Source organism: Giraffa tippelskirchi, chromosome 9, assembly GCF_054371585.1.
Source record: "Giraffa tippelskirchi isolate mGirTip1 chromosome 9, T2T-mGirTip1v1.2.pri, whole genome shotgun sequence".
NCBI lineage: Eukaryota > Metazoa > Chordata > Mammalia > Artiodactyla > Giraffidae > Giraffa > Giraffa tippelskirchi.
The window spans coordinates 109,705,415-109,726,714 of record NC_137283.1 but is presented as its reverse complement, the minus strand read 5'-3'; the positions used below and the strand labels follow the sequence as shown (position 1 = coordinate 109,726,714).

Sequence of the window (21,300 nt, the reverse complement as noted above, 5' to 3'; positions counted from 1 at the left end):
AATCTAAGTTTGCCTTAGCTTTCTAATAAATGTGAGATATTATGCAGACACGTAATTTTTCAAGAACAAGTAATTCAAAATTATAAATCTAAGGATGGGAGAGATTGCCCGACTAAATATTATTGCTATAAACAAAACAATCCAATATTTTATATATAAAATTAGAGATGAAAGGCCAGTAAGCTAGAAATATATGACATAAAGAAAAATAAAGAAGATTTAGAACTGCCTAGAGGATTGAATTCAAAGAATATCAATAATATTTGGACAAACAGCTAAGAGGGTGGCATTATTTTATGATGTCATAAAGAGGCTTATCACTGACATCATTTAATAATTTTATTCATGGTCCATGAGGGACTAGAGATTACGATCATTAAATCTGTTGATGCCATTGAAGTGCGTGGGACTGCAAACACCTCAGAGAATGAGAATCTAATTTTAAAATAACATTAAGAAATTAGCGGAATAGATCATCAAAGTAAGATGATAGTCACTGGGGACAAATGCAAAATAATATACTCAGAGACTTAAGGAAGAAAAGAAATAGCTTGATAATTGGGGAACAAATGAATGAATGAGTGTCCAGAGGGTGACTGTTTTGCAAAAAGACTTGAGGGTCATAATAAGGCACAACTCTGGCTCTGGAGACTAACTATTGCATGTGCAATTAGAACTTATTTTTGATTAAAAATTTTACACGGTACAAAAGCTTTTTGGCTTTATTATGAACAGAAATAGATCAATGATTATTTTTCATCATTGATAACTGTATTTTGAAGAAGATTTGGAATCAAAGCAGTAGTTGCAAAAACCAGCTTTAGTAAATTAATTGTTTTGAAAGAAAGATTAAACAAAATTATTCATTATTGCTGGGAAAAAAAACCCAAACAAAATCCCCCTACTTTTCTGAAGTGTGACTGCCAAAAGAAAAATAATTGGTTATATCTGATTTTAAGGAAACAGGGAGTGGAGGATTTAAAACTTTCAGATGGCCGTCCTGACGGTGTCTTTCAGCCCCCATCCCTCTGTGGTGGGCAGGACATCAGTGCTGCACCATGGGTTGAGCACAAGGTTTTCTTTTTCATCTTTCTCAACTATTCCCTGGCACCTCAACCACAACTTGAGGCCTTGCACAAAAATTCACAGTGTAAAAAATCATATTTCAGAAAACAAACTTTTGATTATAAAAGGGGGAAGTGGAGGGGATAAATCAGGAGTTTAACACATATACACAACTACATATAAAACAGATAACTGATAAGGAGCTATTGTAAAGCAACAGGGAACTATACCCAGTATTTTGTAATAATCTATAAGGGAAAATAATCTGAAAATATAAATAAATATATATGTGTGTATATGTATATAAAACTGAATTTGTGTGCTGTACACCTGTACACCTGAAACTAACACAACATTGTAAATCAACTATACTTCAATTTAAAAAGTTATTTTTAAAAATCCACATTTTCCAGTGTATTCTTTCTACTTCCATAGAAGAAAGCAACTCTTTAGGAGCCTAGGATTAAATTCTGGTTATGCCACTAAAAACACGAGTTCAGGAAAGTTATTTTTCAATTCTCAGTAGCTTAGGTGGTAATACAGAAAAATTCCAATTCAAATCAGAGTCTACACTTTTAAAACTGATACCTTTCAGAAAAAAAGTTATTATCTTAATGCCCTTATTACATTTTACATGTTGTCATCCAGTCTTTATCAAGCATATGAAATTTTATATAATTGCACTCATATCATAATGGTATCTGGATTCTTTTAAATTATATCATAAACATCTCATATAATTGGACCACAATTCTTAATGAAAAAAGAGGGGGGAATGTCATTGCTTCTAGATAGTCTCCATAATTATTACAAAACCAGAAATCCTAAATGTTAAGACAGTTTCAAGAGGTTAGAGGAAATGAGAGATTTAGCGCATACAATGATGCTGTTTGGAATATTTTACCAAAGGAGCTAATGCAAAGTCCCAGAGTAGGAGAAGGAGCATCTGCCCAAGAAAGGGGTACAGGGAAGAGAAAATACAGCAACATCTGGTCTCTAAATGTGCCAACATGAAAAATTCTCAGAGCCAGTAAGCTAGGGTTATGGGAAAGAACAAGCCGGCTAAAACTGTCTGCCAAAAAAAAAAAAAATCTGGCTTTGTCAGTAAAGAAAGGACAATAATATTTATAGAAAATTTCCTACACTGGTTCAAAAAAGAATTTTGGATTCAATATGCAGCAAAATGGTTGAAGCAATCTATGGATAATAAATGGGAAGAAATGGCTAAAAGGGCAAGCTGTAGAAAGGAGAACCATGACATGAGAGGAAGTGATGATGTGTGATCATGCAAATATGCAAGTGTCTGTGGACGGCACAGTTTGCTGCTGGGAAGGGAATTTTAATGTGTACCCTATGCAAATGCAGAGAAGGCAATGGCAACCCACTCCAGTACTCTTGCCTGGAAAATCCCATGGACAGAGGAGCCTGGTAGGCTGCAGTCCATGGGGTTGCTAAGAGTTGGACACGACTGAAGTGACTTAGCAGCAGCAGCAGTAGCAGCTATGCAAATGTGTTTTATAATAAAATGTGCAAGGCCTGAGGGTGGGGAGGGACAAAGAAGGCAGAGGCTCTAGACACTGCTCCTGAGGCAGGGGAAAGGGCTACTCTGAGACCTGAACAAATTCCGGGAGAGAGGGAACAGCAAAAAACCCCCATTCCTTTCAAAAAGCCTCTCTCATGTTTGAGAACTGGATGCCTGATAAACTAACACATGCAAAATCTTTCTTTACCAAGTGCTTAACCTTGAGTGAACATTGCGTCTGCTGCTGTGGGCGGGAATCCCTTGGAAGAAATGGAGTGGCCCTCATAGTCAACCAGGGAGTCTGAAGTGCTGTGCTTGGGTGCAGTCTCAAAACTGACCGAGTTATTTAAGGACAGGAACATAAAGGCCACAACAGATGAGACGGTCAAGTCTGTGTGGCAGATGACAGGCTGCGAGCACCAGTTTGTCCCTGGGCCTCTGTGTGTCCAGCCTGAGATGCTGAGCCTGCTGGGCTGTGAGCCCCGTGAAGGCAGCTGTGTCATCACGGCCTGCACTGTGGTGATGGGTGTGGACAGTGGGGCCAGACTATGTGAGTCTGTCATCCCAGCTCCAGCCCCTGCCACCTTTAAGGCCTTGTGTCACAGGGTCTTGACCTCCTTGGCCAAAGCTGAAACCCCTCTCATCAGGTTTGCTTTGGAAGTTAGAAACTCTCAGATCTTAGGAAGCTGTTGCCTATCCCGCCTTACACGGCAGTTTTCTTCTGGCCTACCAGAGTGAGCACTGGGTTCCACACATACACGCACACTCACACTGACATTTAATAAGGACTGTGGGATGAGATCCGGAGAAGTCAATAGCAACCCACTCTAGTACTCTTGCCTGGAAAATCCCATGGATGGAGGAGCCTGGTAGGCTATAGTCCATGGGGTCGCAAAGAGTCGGACACGACTGTGTGACTTCACTTTCACTTTAACCTTGAGCAATTCTCTGTGCTTCAAGTGAACCTCTGGGAAAACACAAAAAACAACTTCCTTTTCTGTCCTGAGTCATGGGAAAATTATATCAACTACACACAGAAAAGGCTGGAGATGAATACCAAGAAAGCTCCTGCAAACCATTTAGAATCTTTGCGTCAAAATCGGCATGGCTGTCAAAGCCCATGTAAGGCCTAGTCCTAGACACTTGTGGGAGAATGAGCAGGAGGGTGGCCCACAGGGCTGAGAGTCTGGTTCTGACCAAGTGATATTTATCCATAATCTGTATATCTGAGGCAATTATTAAAAAGAAATTGAGAAAAGTTCTGTATCCCTGTGATGGAGATATTTTTAAGCCAGCCATCTTGAAAGTGTTAAAAAATTAAAATTGTAGAAACCCAAACCATAGGTGCCATGTTTTGCCTGAAGTGGTAAAAATACCATCTGCCTCAGTCTTTGAGCAGCATGCTTCTTTCAAGGAGCAGTAGGCTAAACTACAGGCATACGCTCAGCTCCAGCTGGGGAAAATACACAGACGTTTGTAGATGTTTTTCTAAGAGTAGCCAACATACTTGTTTTCCTTCAGACACATATATTAAGTTACTATAGCAAACCAAGAGTGAATGTGGCCTGAGACGCTTCTCCATGGGTCCCCACACATGTCCATGAATTTCTACAATTCAGTAGGTGGCACTCTTCCCTCTAACACTGAACTCAATCTGCTTGGACCAGAAACCTTGGGAACATGGAATAGTTCCCTATTCCCTAAGAGAGACACACTCAGGGCTGAACACCAGTCACGTAATGAAGATCCTCTTTGTACTGCGTACGTGAGCAAAACTGTCGGCACCAGATTTTTGGTCACAGTTCACTTCTGGTAAATACATTCTGTCCAATAAAACTTCTGCAGTTTTAACTAGGTAAGTTGCTTCTTGTTTTTTCATTTTAGAAGCTGGGTAGAATCACCTTACAGTTAACAGCTTCCACCCCAGGCCAGCCTCAGGTGAATGAGCTTCAGGAATGGGTAGAGTGCACCGGGACTGGTGTTAGCCACCTTCCAGAGGCGGGAGAGACTTAATGAAGGGATAGTTGCTGGGTGCTTTAATATCTGTAGATGAAAGGCACCACAGCAGTGTAAAGCATTCACAATCCAGGCTCCATCACGACAGGAACTCAATTAAGAAGTAATTCAATTTCTTTTCTGAGTGTTTGAGGACACACCACTGTTTTGTTGAATGTGACTGACACTCTAGAGATCTAGCTGAGACCGATTTTGATCACCACGTCTACCCTCTCCTCTACTTCCTTGCCGTTCTGAGACTGACAAAATTGGAGAGATGGCATACGAAGCCACAGAGCACATGGTCAAAATAATTTGTACTTAAAATCTGATTTTTCAGATAAAACTTGGCTTTTGAGAAAATGTTCACCACTTGGAAATAAAGAAACATCCAGCAATAAATAAATTTCATGATATTCTTCAGAAATGGCCACTGAGTTTTTAAAATGTAGTTTTACAGGTAAACCCACCAGGGGAGCCCTAAGCTGCCAAAGCATGATGCCTGCATCAGTCAGCATGAGACCAGGACTTCACCATGGGCCTATGATATGCAGCATAAGAGACAGTACTGCAGACATCTCCCGGACGTTTGGCAGAGATGGATACAATCATTCTACCCGCAGTGCTTGGATTTGGGTCTATGTATGGATAACAGGTATGGGTTAACTGCTGAGATCAAGTTATGCCCTTAAATATCAGCACAGCACCACATACTCCAGTAGAGTGGGTTTCTGTTAGTTCGCAGAGAACTATTGTCACTGGGTGCTTGGGAAGGCAATCTTAGGGCTACTGAACATAGGGACGGACAGTGTCCTATAGTATACTGACTATATAATGGCTAATTTGAGTCTATGATCCCCAATTCCAGACTTCTGAGCTGCCTGCACTTCTAGCATCTCACTAATGCAGCCCTCGTCCATACACATTTGTCACATTTGTATACAAATTTGTATACAATGTATACAAATGTATACACATTTGTATATAAGCCTGTGCTGGGCACAGACGATGCTACGATGGACAAGGCCATTGAAAGTCCTGCCTTCAGGTCTTGCCTTACAGTCTACTGGAAAAAGAAACAAAACACAGGGAACTAAATAAAAATGATAATTGTAGATTATGATAAATGTTAAGGAGGAAAAAAACAGAGCAAAGGGGGACTTTTGATAGGAAGGTCTAGCTTAGGTCTGGTTGCATATATTAAATATCAGATCCACCAATGCTTGAGTGGATGAAGTAGATGAAGGAATGAATCTGGACCTTAATAGTATATAAGATAAGAATGTTCCCTCCGCCCGCCCCCCCCCCCCCCAAAATGTCTCCTCTCAAATTTGGGCCTGGAGAGTAGAACAGCAGGATTATAACCTGCCCCTCTCACACTAAGGAAACTGAAAGAAAGAAAGAAAGTGAAGTCGCTCAGTCGTGTCCAACTCTTTGAGACCCTATGGACTGGAGCCTACCAGGTTCCTCCGTCCATGGGATTTTCCAGGAAAGAATACTGGAAAATATTGTAACCTGCTCCTCCCATACTAAGGAAACTGAGGGGAAACCAAAAAGATAAGTGACTGATAACAGATTTTGCAGTGAGTTGGTGACAGAGTCATTGCTTGGTTCAGAGTGTTCTATCTGTGTCTCCATTTTATTTTTTTCCTTTTCTTCCAGTCTCTTCCACTGGCAGGTGCTTCTGCAATAAGAAATCTTAAAAGAGTTTTCTGCGTCATAAATAAGCAGCAATGATAAATAATGACTCTATTGCCAAATCATGATGTCACTGTCCTTAATTTTTTGTTTATAAGTTATTTCCTTTATCATAGTGAAATCTCAGCATTTATCTCCAAGTTAGTTCATTAACCTTCTCAAGCAATCTTCTTATCCCTGCTGATACCTGCAACTTGTGTCAAAAGCTTTCCTTTCCTCTGTGATTGAAATAAAAAACCATATCCCAGAATTTCTCCTGCAACTAATTGTACGGGTCTTCTATTTTCTTATAACCTCACTCACTCACTCACCATTTACCAAGTGCCAAGCACTGTGTTAGGCACCAAGTGTACAAGTAAGTCACCATCTCTGCCCTCAAAGAGCTCACAGTCTATGATCTTTCTCATAAATGGTCATGATAAATAATGGAGTGAAGCACAATGACTGAGAGATGCACAATGTACTAGAGAATGGAGGAAAGCACCTTATCCAGCCCAAGGAACCAGACAGACTTTCTTTTGGAGATGATCCTACATTAAGCCTTACAGAAGAGGCAGGACAAGCCAGATAAAGGGGGACACTGCTGCATTCCAAGCAGAGGGGACAGCTCGGGTCAAGGCACAGAGAACAGAAACAGTATGTTTTATGTAATTTGGAGCCACTAGAGCACAGTGTGGACATGAAGCTGGAGAGTCCCTCCAGGGAGGGAGATTACAGTGCTTTATATGCCACTCTGTAAGCTTTGAATATGCCTTATAGAAAACATGGAGCCAAGGAAGGGTTTTAAAATACAGTGTGAAACTGCCAGGCTTGTGGTTTAGATAGACATTCTGGCTGGTGATGGATCTTTGGGGACAAAAGAGAGGCACAGAGACCAGTCACAGGCTTTTTAGTGGTTCAGAGCAGGATGCAAAGTGAGCAATGGAAGAGGCATCAAGAGGAGGGACTGGATTTAAGAAAATGTAGGCAATAAAACTGGTATGACTTGGTCATGGAACATAGGGGTGAGGGGGTAAGAGCATTTGAGAGTGACTTCTAATTTTCTCACATGGTTCACTGGTGGGATGACAGACAACATCAGGAGACATAACAAGTAATAAGGACCAGAGATACAACACTAACACTAGACCTTAATGTCAATGATGGACTTTGGGTTATAAAGATGTATTAATGCAGGTTTATTGATCATAACAGATGTTCCAATCTGCTGCAGGACGCTAACAGTGGGGAAGGCTGTGCTTATGTGGTGTCAGGGGGTAATGCAAACTCGCTACATTTTTTGCTCACTTTTGCTGTGAACTTAAAAACTGCTCTAAAAAATAAAGTCTACTAAAAAAAAGGTGACCAGAGATGTTGGGAAGATGTTGAGTTCAGTTTAAGACACTTTGAGCATCTCTGCCTGTGGGAGACCATTTAGGTATAAGGCTCAAGTAGACATCTAAGAAGGAAATGGCAACCCACTCCAACATTCTTGCCTGGAGAATCCCATGGACAGAGGAGCCTGGTGGGCTACAGTCCATGGGGTCACAAACAGTTGGACATGACTGAAATGACTTAGCACAGACATCAAAGATAGAGTGACAGACACAGAAGTCTTCAGTATAGAGATACCTCTTAATCTAATTTTTCTTGAAGCACACATAAGTTTGTGAGACAGAGAAGGAAAGAACCGCACTTCAGGCAAAGAAAAGGCATGGAACCATGGGTGTGCACTTCAGGGCTGCCGAGAGAGCACAAGGTTCTGGATCAGCCCTGGAGAGATCACTGGGGGTTCCAGCTGTCCCAGTGTAAGCAGAGCTCTTACAGGTCCCATTTCTTCTTCCTTGCCTTTGGAGTACAGGTGTGCTCACGCTCTGGCTATTCTTGATTGTTGTAAAAACCAGATGGTTAGCATGTTCCTTTAGTCAAGCAGCTGTATGCATCCCCCCGCCCCCTGCGAAAATACTCCATTTGTTCCTCAGAAGAAAACCCAAGTGTGTTCAAAGGCTTGCACAGGTGCACTGAAATCCAAAATCCCACAGCAGTTTTCAAACAAGGCTATGTGTCAAAATGATCTTGGAGCCTTTTTTCAAACCCTTCCATCCTGTCCCTGGCCTACTCTGCCTACCAGGAAATTCTGATGTTGGTGAAAGAGTTATGATGCTGTGGTAACCCAGGCATGTATGTTTTCAAAAACTCCACAGGTTATGTGAAAACTACTGCCTCTAGGAATCCAAACCTGCCTTGTATGGTGCTTCCCAGGTATTACCTGATGATGCTAAAAGCTCTTTTCCATAGTCCAAAGACATCTTTCCAGTAATGGTCAGTGATCTTACCCAGTTAATTTTTCCTCATGGCACTTACCACCAGTTGACATTATATTATGTATCCATTTAGTTGTTTATCAATCATCTCCTCAACTAGCTTGTAAATATCATGAATGAAAGAACTGATCTGGTTTACTCTCGTATTCCTGACACCTAACACAGTGTCTGGAAAGAAGCAGGCATTCAATAAATAAACTTACCATTAAATGAATCCTATTTCACCTGTTAATACCTGTTACTTCACAGGAAAGGTCCCTTAGTTTTGAATGTGATGCTTTTCTTCTGACTTTTCAAATATAAATAAAAACCAAATAGCAAATAGAAATGTATAAAACTGTTTAGAATGCACAAAATCCACCTACCTTAGCATAGTCTAATCTTCCTTTCTCTTGAGCCTAAAATAGAAAAGAGGGGAAAATCAATTAGTTCTTTAAAAGTCACTTAGTATTTCTATAACTTTTCCTTCTCAAATAAGCCAACTTTCTTCCCCCTCTCCACTTCCTCTTCTAGCTCTACATAGTATGTAGTGAAACATACATATGTATGTATGTATATACATATACAGAACTCTCAAACGTATTGAAGAGTTGAAAGATCAGTACGACGAGCACACATATATACTCTAGGTTTGACAGTGGCAGACACCATGACTCCTCATTCCTTCATGCTTCAGCAAACATCTCGTAAGCACAGGACAACTCATACATGATCACTTTCAAATTAAAAAAAAAAAACTAACAATAATGCCATACCATCTGATATACAATCCATATTCACATTTCTCCAGTTGTCCCAAGAATATATTTTATTTTAGCATTGCTTCTCAAACTAGAATTAATCAAGATTCACACATTGCATTTGGCTTTTATCTCTGTTTCGCCTTTTAAATCTAGACTAGCCCTTCCCCATTTTTAAAGAAATGAAAACAAAAATCATTAACTTTTTTCATGGAGATAACTGACTTTTTGAGGAGACCAGGGCAGCTGTTGTATAAAATGTCTTTTATTATTATCACTTCTTCATTGTGTCATTTAACTTGTCCCTGTTTACTTACAAACTGAAAGTTGTATCTGAAGAAGATTGCTTAGCTTTAGGTTAAACATTTTTTGCAAGAATATCTTCTATGGAATATTATACACTTCAGCTGCATCAGTTCAGAAGGCACCAAACGTCAGGCTCTCCTGTATCTCGGTAATGCTATAAATTTGATCACTGGGTTTAAGTGGTGACTATCAGATGGTTTCACTGTAATGACATATTTCCTTCTGTACAATTAGTAAGTGGTCTGTGGGTTCATTTTTTCCCCCACTCCCTTTGGCATAATTTTTAATATGCTGTATTGTGCAAAAGACCCCTACCTCCATCCCACCATCACCAGGGATGAGGAGAGAGAAGAAAGCTGGAGGTGAGGAGACATCCTATATAAGGTCAAATTTTAATATTTTTAGTTATTAAAAAACAATTTGAAATTAAAACATATATTCAAAAGCATTATTTATCAAATCTGAACATGACAGAGACAACCAATGTGTTAGTCTTTGCTGGTAGGTTATCTCATCTTCTGTGGACTTGAGAACAAAACTCCTGCCACCTCTGCACAGAACGAGAGCCCTTCAACTTACAAATAGGTTAGGTCTTGAAACCATTTTGTTTCTGAGTCCAAAATGACACTATACAGATAATGACACTAAATGTGGGCAGATTACTTTCATGAGAGAAAATGAGATCTTTATAACATTAGTTTAAAATCTTTTTGCTTCTTTATAATCTTAAAAAAATTTATCCTAAGAGGCCTAATTTTGTTTTTCTTATTTTCATAAAAAGCAACTTCTAATAAGATACTGCTCATGTATAGCTTTTGACACCATCACAAATGACTTAGTAAAACTGGGACTTGCAAGATTTCAATGAAACAAAAGGCCTCTGCAACCTATGTACTGTAAAAAAGAATTTGTGGTTTTCAATCTGTTCTTCAAAGATGTTTTTGGGATCTAAGATTTTCAGTGAACTAAGAAGGGTTTGAATTTAGCCCTGAGATGTAATATACCAGCAGGAATAAGAGTTGGTTCTTGCAGATACTTTAAAATAAGACTCATTCTTCTCTCTGCTCAGGTATTTTATATCTACTGTCCAGGGACAGACTTGTCTTTTCCCCAAGTTAAAACAATTCTGTTTACACTGAAATCTCTCTCCCAACACTGTAACTTCTGCAGGCGTGGTGTGGAGCCCGAGAACATCTGCATGGTGCATTCTTGACCTAGCCACTCACTTTGATATCATGCAAATATGAACTGGCTTTGATCTCATGAATAATCCATGGCTTGTGACCAAAACTTCAGCAGCAGCATTTCACAATATGCTTAGTCTTCAAGTTCTCAAATTCTCACCTGTCTCTCAAATTCATTTTGGGTTAAGGGATATCTGACATGGAGGCTGATTCTGTGGTCACCAGTTTTCCACCTTTTTCAATTGTTCATCCTTTCCCTTGTCTCTTGCTGGGTTTCTTAGGCAAGGGTTGTCTCTTACATGGGTTTCTCAGGTACAGCACTTTTCCAATGATGCACAAACTGGGAGCCCTACAGAATTATACTGTTAAACAACTCACTTCTGTAATGTATCAGCCATTTCCTCACTACTTTTAGTCGTGTTTCTGTTCAAACTACCTCCTCTTCATTCTAGCACTTTCAACATTCTCATCTTACAGTGTTTAACATAAAGGACATGTGAAAAATGTTGAAAGTGGTATCTGTTGAAAGTTAGAAAGTTGAGTGCCTTTCATATCTTAATGTTGCAGGGTAAAGTGCAGAGAAACTATAATTTACAACAATGGAAGTGGACTTTTCCTTTTGGAGGTACTGAGCCATTTCCCCAATTGTCTCAGGAAAAAAAATCAGTTTCTTCAGATAGTAACGGTGACTATAATGCTATTTACAGACAAAGACATCTAGAGTAGTCTCATCACATACCTTCCTTATAAACTAATCATCTTAGAGAATTCTATTATTTTGAAGTACTTGTGTTTTAATCAGTCACAAGCTATTTTCCTTTTTTTTTTAAAAAAAATTGAAGAGTTGATTTACAATATTATTTTAGTTTCAAGTGTACAGGATTCAACATTTTTATAGAATCACATGCGTGCTAAGTTCCCCCACCTCCATCCTACCAGCTAAGTTGCCTCAGTGGTGTCCAACTCTTTGCAGCCTTATGGACTGTAGCCCGCTGGGCTCTGCTGTTCATGGGATTCTCCAGGCAAGAACACTGGAGTGGGTTGCCATGCCCTCGTCCAGGGGGATCTTCCTGCGGCTCTTGTGTTGCAGGCGGATTCTTTACTGCTGAGCCGCTGGGGAAGCTAACCCCCACTCTTTTTTTTTCTTTTTTAATAGAATCACAGCTATTTTCAAACCTTCTTATTTTATTTTGTATTCCTAGCTTGGTCACCACATTTTACATGGTGGAGATACCCTTTGCTGGGGATGATGGCAAAGAAACACCATGCATGTAAATTCCTATTTGTTTAACGTCAGCTCTTAAATGTTTTGAAAGCTGAGAGACTAGAACCCTACATACAATGACAGCATGACAGCCACAGCCAATACAACTTGAACAAACTGTAACTGTTGATATGCTGCTCACCTGAATGTCCTATTTATTTTGTCACAACAAATGTTCCAGTCTTGTGAAGACCATTTCATCCTTGACTGCTTTAGCTTGTACATAAAAGTATCATTTATTTTACAAAATAAAATACTATAAATAATTAGATCTTTATAGGTATATAATATATATTTCCAGCTGCTATGTGAGTTAATATCCATGTATGCCAGACACACACCTGAAAGTACACTCTGATATAAAATTTTTTTCACAAAAAGCTTTTAGTGCTTATAAAATACAGCAAATTAGAAACAAATGCACATGGTTTAATCCCCTACATAAATAGTATTTCTTATTGAACGTTACCAATTGTTTCTGCTTATAAAACAGTTAATTTGGGAAGGGCCATAGTTTCTGTTTCATCTGATGGTGCTCATTCATTCAATACTTGTCCACTGTGCACCTGATGGGTGTTAGATATTGCTCTGCCACTGTGTCTCCACAAATAAATATCTCTTCCTCTAGGGGGTTGTATAATTTTGTTTTCACATACAATCTCCCTCTAGAACTTAAGCTCCATGAGAATATGGACATTTTCTCTCCTGATCATAATTGTATTCCATGTCTAGATCAGTGCCTATAGATAGGAGATGGTCAGTATCTGGTGAAAGGGTGAATAAATGGATAAATGCTTTTTCTTAATAAGTGCTGGTTATATACTGTTTATTCAGGAAACTTACAGAGCAAAGTTCATATCATTCCTAGTTCTAGGAAAGCTGGGTGTTTAGATTCAGTCAGTATGCAGTTAATGGGGAGTCAATATCTGGTGTCTTACAAATAATTTTTACTCATATTTAACAGTACCGTATTTTGATTTTATTACTCAACTTCTATTTAGAAGTAAGCTGAAGATGGGAACCTATAAAAAATAAATTCAAGAAATTTGTGAAACTCAACAAAAGAAAAAAAGAGAAAAATAATCTACTAAGATTCTCATAGATGCAGCTGTTTAGACTAATTAAGAGTCTCAACCTTGATAACAGTGACGGAGAAGAAAAGAGCCTGAATGGAGGTCACGAGACCTCAGATTTCAAATATGCACCTCCAAACCTCAAGTGGTAAGTAGGCCCTGTCTATGGAGGGAAACTGGTGGCCTAAGCTCTTAACTGTGACCACTTTAAGAGGCACTGTGACTTCCTGGGAAATGGATATGCTGGGAGCCAGAAAATATGGTTTCAAGTCCATAATAGGGTAACGCCTCAAGTAATTTAAGATTTTTACATGGATCTTCATTTTCTTATTTGTAAAATAAGCATACTAGGTCAGACCAGGTATTCCTAAGTATTGGCCTGGCTGTATCAGAATCACCTGGGCAGCCTGTTGAAAATGCAGGTCCTTAATACCCTAGCCCTGAATTCTGAGTCATTTGAGGGTCACTGATGTGGACTATGCCTAACATCCTGCTTCTGTATGCATCAGTGTTTATTTCAAAGGCTAAAAAGAGAACAACTATATAAACTCTGTAAGTCTCAAGGAGAATGGAGTGCTGTAACTTTATCCCCCCCTTTTTTTGACATCTGCCACTTACCATGTATATTTCTAGCAGAGTAAGATATTAAAATAACTTTCTCACTGGGCCCAAAATAGGCTGATATAAAATAAATCCAGACTGTATTTCAATCGCTGGCGATCCTGAACCTCTTCCTGCCACACCGTTCATCTCCAGAAGCCACTGTAAATTCTGCCACGCAGGCCAATTCCCTGAGGGCTTCATTACTTGGGTCTTTAAAAGGGATTCACTCATCCTTTGGCTCCTGTAGGTGTGCTTCTTGTCAATCCAGGTCATAAGAAAAGAAAGTAATTTTTCCCGGTCTTTAGCAGTTCACAAAGAATGTGTGGTTTGAACCTTGTTTTATCTTTAAAAAAAAAAGTGAAAACAGACAAGTTGTGTGCCAGTGCTCATGACATGGAAGGCCTCCTCTGACAGCTACAGTGAGGGCTGCAAAACAACATTCCACACCCGAGCAGACAAAGCCAGCGCTCTGACTGAGAGGATGCACAGAGGGGTTAACTCCAAACATTCATATACCAGCCTCGGCAGACCGAAGGCAGGCAGGTTCCTTGTTGGTAAGTGATGGATGTACAATGTGGTCTCTTACTTTAACAAACAAATGCTTTTTTATAAGCCAGGTAATAAAGAAGGATTGGATGACATAAATGAACTGCTTCCAGTTTCTAACTACTATTATCTGGACTTGAAAACTGGATATGGAAAAACCTTTTTCTAAAAACAGAAAACTAATATTCCACAGCAGGGAGTGCAGATATTGCTAGAGACGGATCACCTCTACTTATCATGCCATTCTTCCCCAATGCTACCAGTTATGTTTTAGAATAACAATTTAAAAAATAAGATTCTCATCTTAAACCGTCGAGAAAAACTTTCTTTTAAAATTTTTTAGTTGAAAGGACATAAAGAACACCCATTTGCTCTCCAACTCGACTGGTTAGTTGCCAATATACTGTCGTCTTTGTTTTCTCTCTAAATGATCATTTGCTCACTATATGGGATTAAGTTATAGACATAACGATGTCTCATCTCTAATATGTCCCTCAGCATTTATCTCTTAAGAACAATATTTTCTCCTACACAATTACAAACCTATGACCACATCTAATAATTTTAACATTTATTATTTAATATAATGTCCATATTCAAAATTTCAAGTCCAACCAATGGAGTCCTTTAGAGGTATGTATATCCCAATCCAAGATCAAATTAAAAATCATACATTCCCTTTGGATGTCACAGATTTTTAATCTCGTCTAATCTACAACAGTCTCCACACCACCACCTTTTCTGTCTTTTAATGTCATTTTAAAAAGGAATCCAGGTTAGTTGTCCTGCAGAATATCCCTTATCCTGGACTTGTTTTCACATGATTAGATTTAGGTGAAGATATTTTTGAAAGACAGCTACATAGATGATGCTGTACACTTCTCCACTACATTAGGAGTCATACAGTATCAGCTATCTTATTATTGGTGAGACTAAGTTTGTTCACTTCTCCCCTTTGTCTTCAATAAGTAATCTGTAAGGGTGCTTTGAGTCCCTGTGACTATTTGGTTCCCTTACTAACTATTCATCCAATTGTTTCAACCAATTATTCACTAATGATTCTTGTTTGAATAAAAGATTACATTGATGGCTGCAAAAATAAAAAAGATAATAATGATATTTTAAAGGTCTGCTTTGGTACTGCCAGAAATATCACTGACTCCTTTAGAGAAAAGGAATTTCAGGTCTTACTGAAAGAAATTCTCTTTGCATTTGCATTGGTATGAAGATGTATCATTTAGTATGTATATATAAGATTTATTGGTGGACAGAGGAAGGGAAGAAGGATATCTCATCCAAGAATGGTTTGGGTACAGTGTATGAGGATTTTAAAAGGTAACAAATCAGACATCTACTAGATCTGTCAGCCCCCACATTGAAGCAGCCAGCTAGCTGAGTTTGGTTTGGGAGGGGAAGCAATCCTTGCTGGGCTCTCCAGTTATGGAGCTGGAAAGGTGTCAGAATATAAAAGAACAGGGCAGCCCTTCTCTTTGCTATCTTGACCATTCTTACCTAATTTGAATAATAAGAAAGCACAAAAAGCATCTGCAAGGAAGTGAACACCCTTCAGAACTGGACTGCACAGGTACCTGATTTTACCATCTCTCTCCAGGGAAAGCTATTTTTTGGAGGCAAATGTGAATGTCCATGGAATTAACTTTCTTGTATTCTCTTTCTTTGGTTCAGTGTAAGAGGAAGAAATACACAGATGAGGAAGGCTATGGTACCCCATTAGGGCTTCCCAGGTGGTGCTAGTTAAAGAACCTGCTTGCCAATGCAGATAGATGTAACAGACGCAGGTTGACATAACAGACTCAGGTTGACCTAACAGATACAGGTTTGATTCCTGGGTTGGGAAGATCCTCTGGAGGAGGAAATAGCAACCCACTCCAGTATTCTTTCCTGGAGAATCCCATGGACAGAGAATTGTCATAAGCTACAGTCTGCAGGGTTGCAAAGAGTCAGACCCGATTGAAGTGACATAACACATGGTACCCCATTAAAACAGAGCAGAGGCTTTTATTACCTACATGATAAATCTCTCTCTGTTCAGAAGTCCTGTTATCGCTTTTAAGCCATTTTTCTTACCATACTTCTCTTGGAATCCAGAAGAGATATGAAATATAAAATTACAGTTTGACTAAGAAAAAAAAATCTACCTGGATCTCAGAATGGCCATGAGCAAGGAAATGAAGCTGACAGAACTGAGTTGCTTCCTCCAGTAGCTATGTCCCAAGGTGATGGCCAGGTCCTAGGGTGATGGTCACCAACCCTGATGGTGTACTCCAAGCTCACCGTGTCAAAAACCAAACTTATACCAATGTTCCCACTTCACTTTCCTATTTTTATTAACAGTACAATTCTTCCTGTTATCCAAGTTCTATATCCTGGTTTTGGCCTCTGACCACCCCTCACTAGTATACATCTGCCAGCTTTTGCCTGTCATATCAGTTTTCAGGTCCAATACATTTCCTCTCTAAAGTGAATTTTATAACTAACCTCCTTACTTTTCCATTCTCATTGCCAACACTCTGATTAGGACTTTTCCCCTGCACTTATCAACAGATTCCCCACAACTCTGACTAAAGTATCTATGGTATCTTTCTGCTCTTCTGATTCTATATAATGTAGTTAGATACACCTCTCTAAAACACATTTCAAACCTTGACATTACCTGGCTCAAAAACTTTGTTTCTGCTCCATGACTTCTGAATCAAGTTCATTTTCTACAAACATCCACAAGTCTTATTTTTTCAACTGGGACAAAATTCATATCTTGAAAAATTCACCATTTTACTCAATGACATTTAGTACATTCACAATGTTGTGCAACCATCACCACTATCCAGCCCCAGAACATTTTTGTCATGCTGGAATACGTATCAATACTTCATTCCTTTTAATGGCTAGATAATAATCCATTGCATGGATACATCATCCATTCATCATTTGATGGGCACTGAGTCATTTCCATTTTTTGGCTATTGCTATACATGTTTTTATTTCAACCAGAGTCTTTAAGTATAGTCATTATGTACTATTTTGGCAATTCATCTGTCTCTATACTGCCCTAAGTTTTTTGTCTTCCATCCAAATTATAATTTTTTTTTTCCCTTTGAATACATTGCACACTTGCCCATCTGCAACTGTTCTTCATGGCTTCTGTTGTGTAGGAAACCCTCACTCCCATCTTCATTGTTAAGCTCTTCTTCAAGGACTATCTCAGATATCACTTATTTTACAAACCCTTTCTTGACATTTTCAACCAGATTCAAACTCTCTTTCCTCTGAGCTGCCCAAATGGCATCAATTACAGTATTCCTTATATTTGTGTTTCTCTTAACAAGGCCACAGACAACCTTCAGACAACTTACTGCTGTATCTCCTATATTCAAGCACTTTGTTTCCTTAAGTGCATCAGAAAACCTTAAGAAGTATTTTAATTAAGGAGACAATTAGAGCCATTTCATAGTCTTTGTGGTCTCCTTTCAAATGCCTATAGTCTACATGGTTGAGGATGTTGTCAGTATTATTCCTTTTGAAACTACTAAAAAATAACATAAATAATTCGAAAAATACCATATGGCATTAATGAGGACTCTATGAATGTGTACCTTCTCTTTTGTTTAAGAATATACATATGTTTTGTTTGTGCACACCAGCCTTTTCTAGCAATTTTCTTTTGAATGTTTTATTTTTTGAATAAAAAGTAAAAGTAGGATAGCTAGGGACAAGTGAGTTATAGTTTAGCACTGGTAGTATGATTTCACTTAAGGTATTTTGTGGATGGCTATGAAAGTGTCAGAATGTCACAGGCTTAAGTGACATTTCAGTACTTTCAGACAGAGCCAAGAAAAAAATTATCATAATTCTTATTTCTTATTGTAATGGCAGCAGGAAACTAGAAGGATCATTAAAAATAAAGCGTGCTGACCTGCAATAGCCCCTGGACTCCCTGAGAGAGTCAGAGGTCTATGGTTCTCTGAAAGATTCTAACTTACTTTTATTAGGAATCAAAATGATAGCTGAGTAATGACTTCACTTCCTTAGGGTGAATCACCCATTCACTATCAGTATTTCTACCTGATCATTATTTTTCAGCAGCTACAAATTTAAATTTAAAATTAAGGTAGGGAGGGATCTGTAGAATTTAGTATGGAGACACTGCTCAACAAATATCTTTCAGCTGTTTCTGATCTGGTTTGGGGCTCTAAACTGCCTCTTACAGAAGTGCATAGTGTGTGTACCATGGGTGCAATGGAAGAGTGCCATCCAATCTTAAGACTTGGGGAGGAGGGGGAAGTTGGACAGAGTAGCAGGATCTTATACGAAAAATTCCAGAGGTGCTCTGCTTCTTGGCTTTGCAGTGATGTTAAATGGGCACTAAGGGTATGTAATCCCCTCTTCCCTTCCTCGTCTAGTCATTAATTCTCACTCTCCCTAAGCAGGAAATTGAAAAGGTAGATGGGGCTCAAACCTACCTGAGCAGAGCAGGGTAATAATTTTAGATGTGACAATAAGAAATCGTAATTGTCTTTCATCACTGGGAGCAAGATGTTTCTATTTCTCAAAGGTGTCAAAGGTAGTATTTAGCTTTTAATACAGATAAATATTTTTTCTTACAATGCATCTCTTAAGAGATTTTTTTAAAAAAAAGAAATTTCTTAGATTTATTTGAGAGCTGAAAGGGACCTTAGAAATGATCTAGTTCAATGCCATCATTTTACAAAAAAAATAATAAAAAAGATGTTAAAGAAAGTGATTAAGGTAAACATATGCTAGCAGAGCCCAAACCAGAATCTAGGTCTCCCAAATCCTGGTCCTCTATGGACCATTTCTGTTAATACCACCTTGACTATTTCTATTTGATAAAACAAGCTGCCACCAGTTTTGTCCCCAGAAGACTACACCACACACTTTTTTTGACAAATACCAATGGATGCCTGGGGCTTCCCAGGTGGCACTAGTGGTAAAGAACCTGCCTGCCAATGCAGGAGACATAAGAGACACAGGTTTGATCCCTGGGTCTGGAAGATCCCTTGGAGGAGGGCATGGCAACCCACTCCAGTATTCTTGCCTGGAGAATCCTATAGACAGAGGAGTCTGGAGGGCTACAGTCCATAGGGTCCACAAAGAGTTGGACACGATTGAAGCGACTTAGCAAACACACACAATTGGATGACTACTCCAAGTGAGTCATTATGCAAGTACCATTGGTAATTCAAAAGTAAATTCACTATTATCCTCAAGAATCTTACAATAAAATTCAAAACCTGGGGGAAAAAAGTATCATAAAAATGCAGAGGAGAAAAATATCACAGGAAGTTGGAAAGAGAGCACTAGAAGTAATTTCAGGATTAATAAGCAGCCTCCTTGAGATTGAGGATAGAATGTCCCTCTCAAGTGTTATGCAAATTGTGTTCCCTAACTCTGACTAGGGGATATGCACAGAACAAGATCATTATTGTAGAGAGCTGTATATAAACATGAATATAATTTAGAAAATTAAAATAAACTCAAGTAAGGAGTTTTTTAACCTGAAGAATGTTGCTCCCTGCATGACAGAAACTAACTTCTTACATTTCTTATTTGCTTCCGATGAACTCATCTTTTTTCCTTCTGTGACCCTGTTCATGACTCAGACATGTAGATATAAGAAGGGCTTAAAGGCCATGAGGTGAGGAATAAACTGCTCGTTTTTCCTGAAGGATGAAGATTTAGAGATGATCACAGGAGACCTAGATTGATGGACATAACCCTGTTTGCTCATGGGTTTCATCTCAGCAGAGTTTACTGACCACTGGACAAGATCTAGTTAATTTACGAGAGTTAATGCCTAGATGGTGGTTTAGTTGCTAAGTTGTGTCTGACTCTTGCAACCTCACAGACTGCAGCCTGCCAGGCACCTCTGTCCATGGGATTCTCCAGGCGAGAATACTGGAGTGGGTTGCCATTTCCTTCTCCAGAGGATCTTCCTGACCCAGAAATCGAACCCACGTCTCCTGCATTGCAGGAAGATTCTTTACCAACTGAGCTATGAGGGAAGTTGCCTGAGTTAATGCCTACGGCATAGGCTATTTGGAAAGGATATCCTTTTGAACTGAAAATCAAGTTGAAGACTATGATTTGGGGATATTTCACCAGCTGTTTAGGAAATCCTGGACTCTCATGTAGTCTATATTTACAACTTTGTAAGCTTGCAAAGAAACTAAGAGTTAAATATGTCCCTTTTCTGTGAAGCTTCTTTAAAATTCTGATCTGTGTTAGTCATATATATATTACATATGTATATATGTGAATAGCCAACTGAGACTTCATAGCTTTCATTTAACATATTTAGCTGGATCTTTTCAACCAAAGTATATAAATCTGCAATGTATTCTAATGTAACCCAATTAGAGTTACTAACGCCATCTGTATATATATATTTTTGGTTCAGTTGTCAAAAAGCACACAAATACAATCCTTGTAATACAATATTCAATAGTTGTATAATGTTTCATTGTACTATACTTCATTTAACTTTTTTCTATTTTCAAGTGGATCAATTTTCATTTTCTTCCTTTTATAATTAATATCTTACTACATATTTTAATATATAAATCTTTGCCCACATCTCTGATATTTTTCCTGGGATACATTATTAGAAGTGCACTTATTATAGCAAAGTATATAAAATTTTAAACTAAAGGTTTAAAAATAAAAACAAACATATGTATAGTAATTAAAGACTCGAATAGCACAAGCCTTCTAACAAAATATCCTAGCACTCTTCAGACCTTGTCTGTCTCATTTTCCTCTCTTTGGCTATTTCTTCTATCTTCAAGTACTGTTCTTTCTTGATTTTTAAATTTTCAGTTCACTTCAACCGCTCAGTCATGTCCGACTCTTTGCGATCCCATGAACCACAGCATGCCTGGCCTCCCTGTCCATTACCAACTCCCGGAGTTTACCCAAACTCATGTCCATTGAGTCGGTGATGCTATCCAACCATCTCATCC

At 38.8% G+C, this 21,300-nt stretch overlaps 1 protein-coding gene across 3 annotated transcripts in view; it reads right to left on the bottom strand.

The window, feature by feature from the left end:
* The window catches only part of PDSS2 (decaprenyl diphosphate synthase subunit 2), a 253,400-nt gene that overhangs the window by 18,936 nt on the left and 213,164 nt on the right, over window positions 1–21,300 (bottom strand). For 2 of the 3 annotated variants that reach the window (XM_081526868.1, XM_081526869.1), the window contains one exon: window positions 8,949–8,981. The exons of the other annotated variant lie outside the window; for it this stretch is intronic. In XM_081526868.1, coding sequence (XP_081382994.1) covers window positions 8,949–8,981 — 33 coding nt within the window. The remainder of the gene's footprint in view (window positions 1–8,948; window positions 8,982–21,300) is intronic. 3 annotated transcript variants of the gene reach the window in all.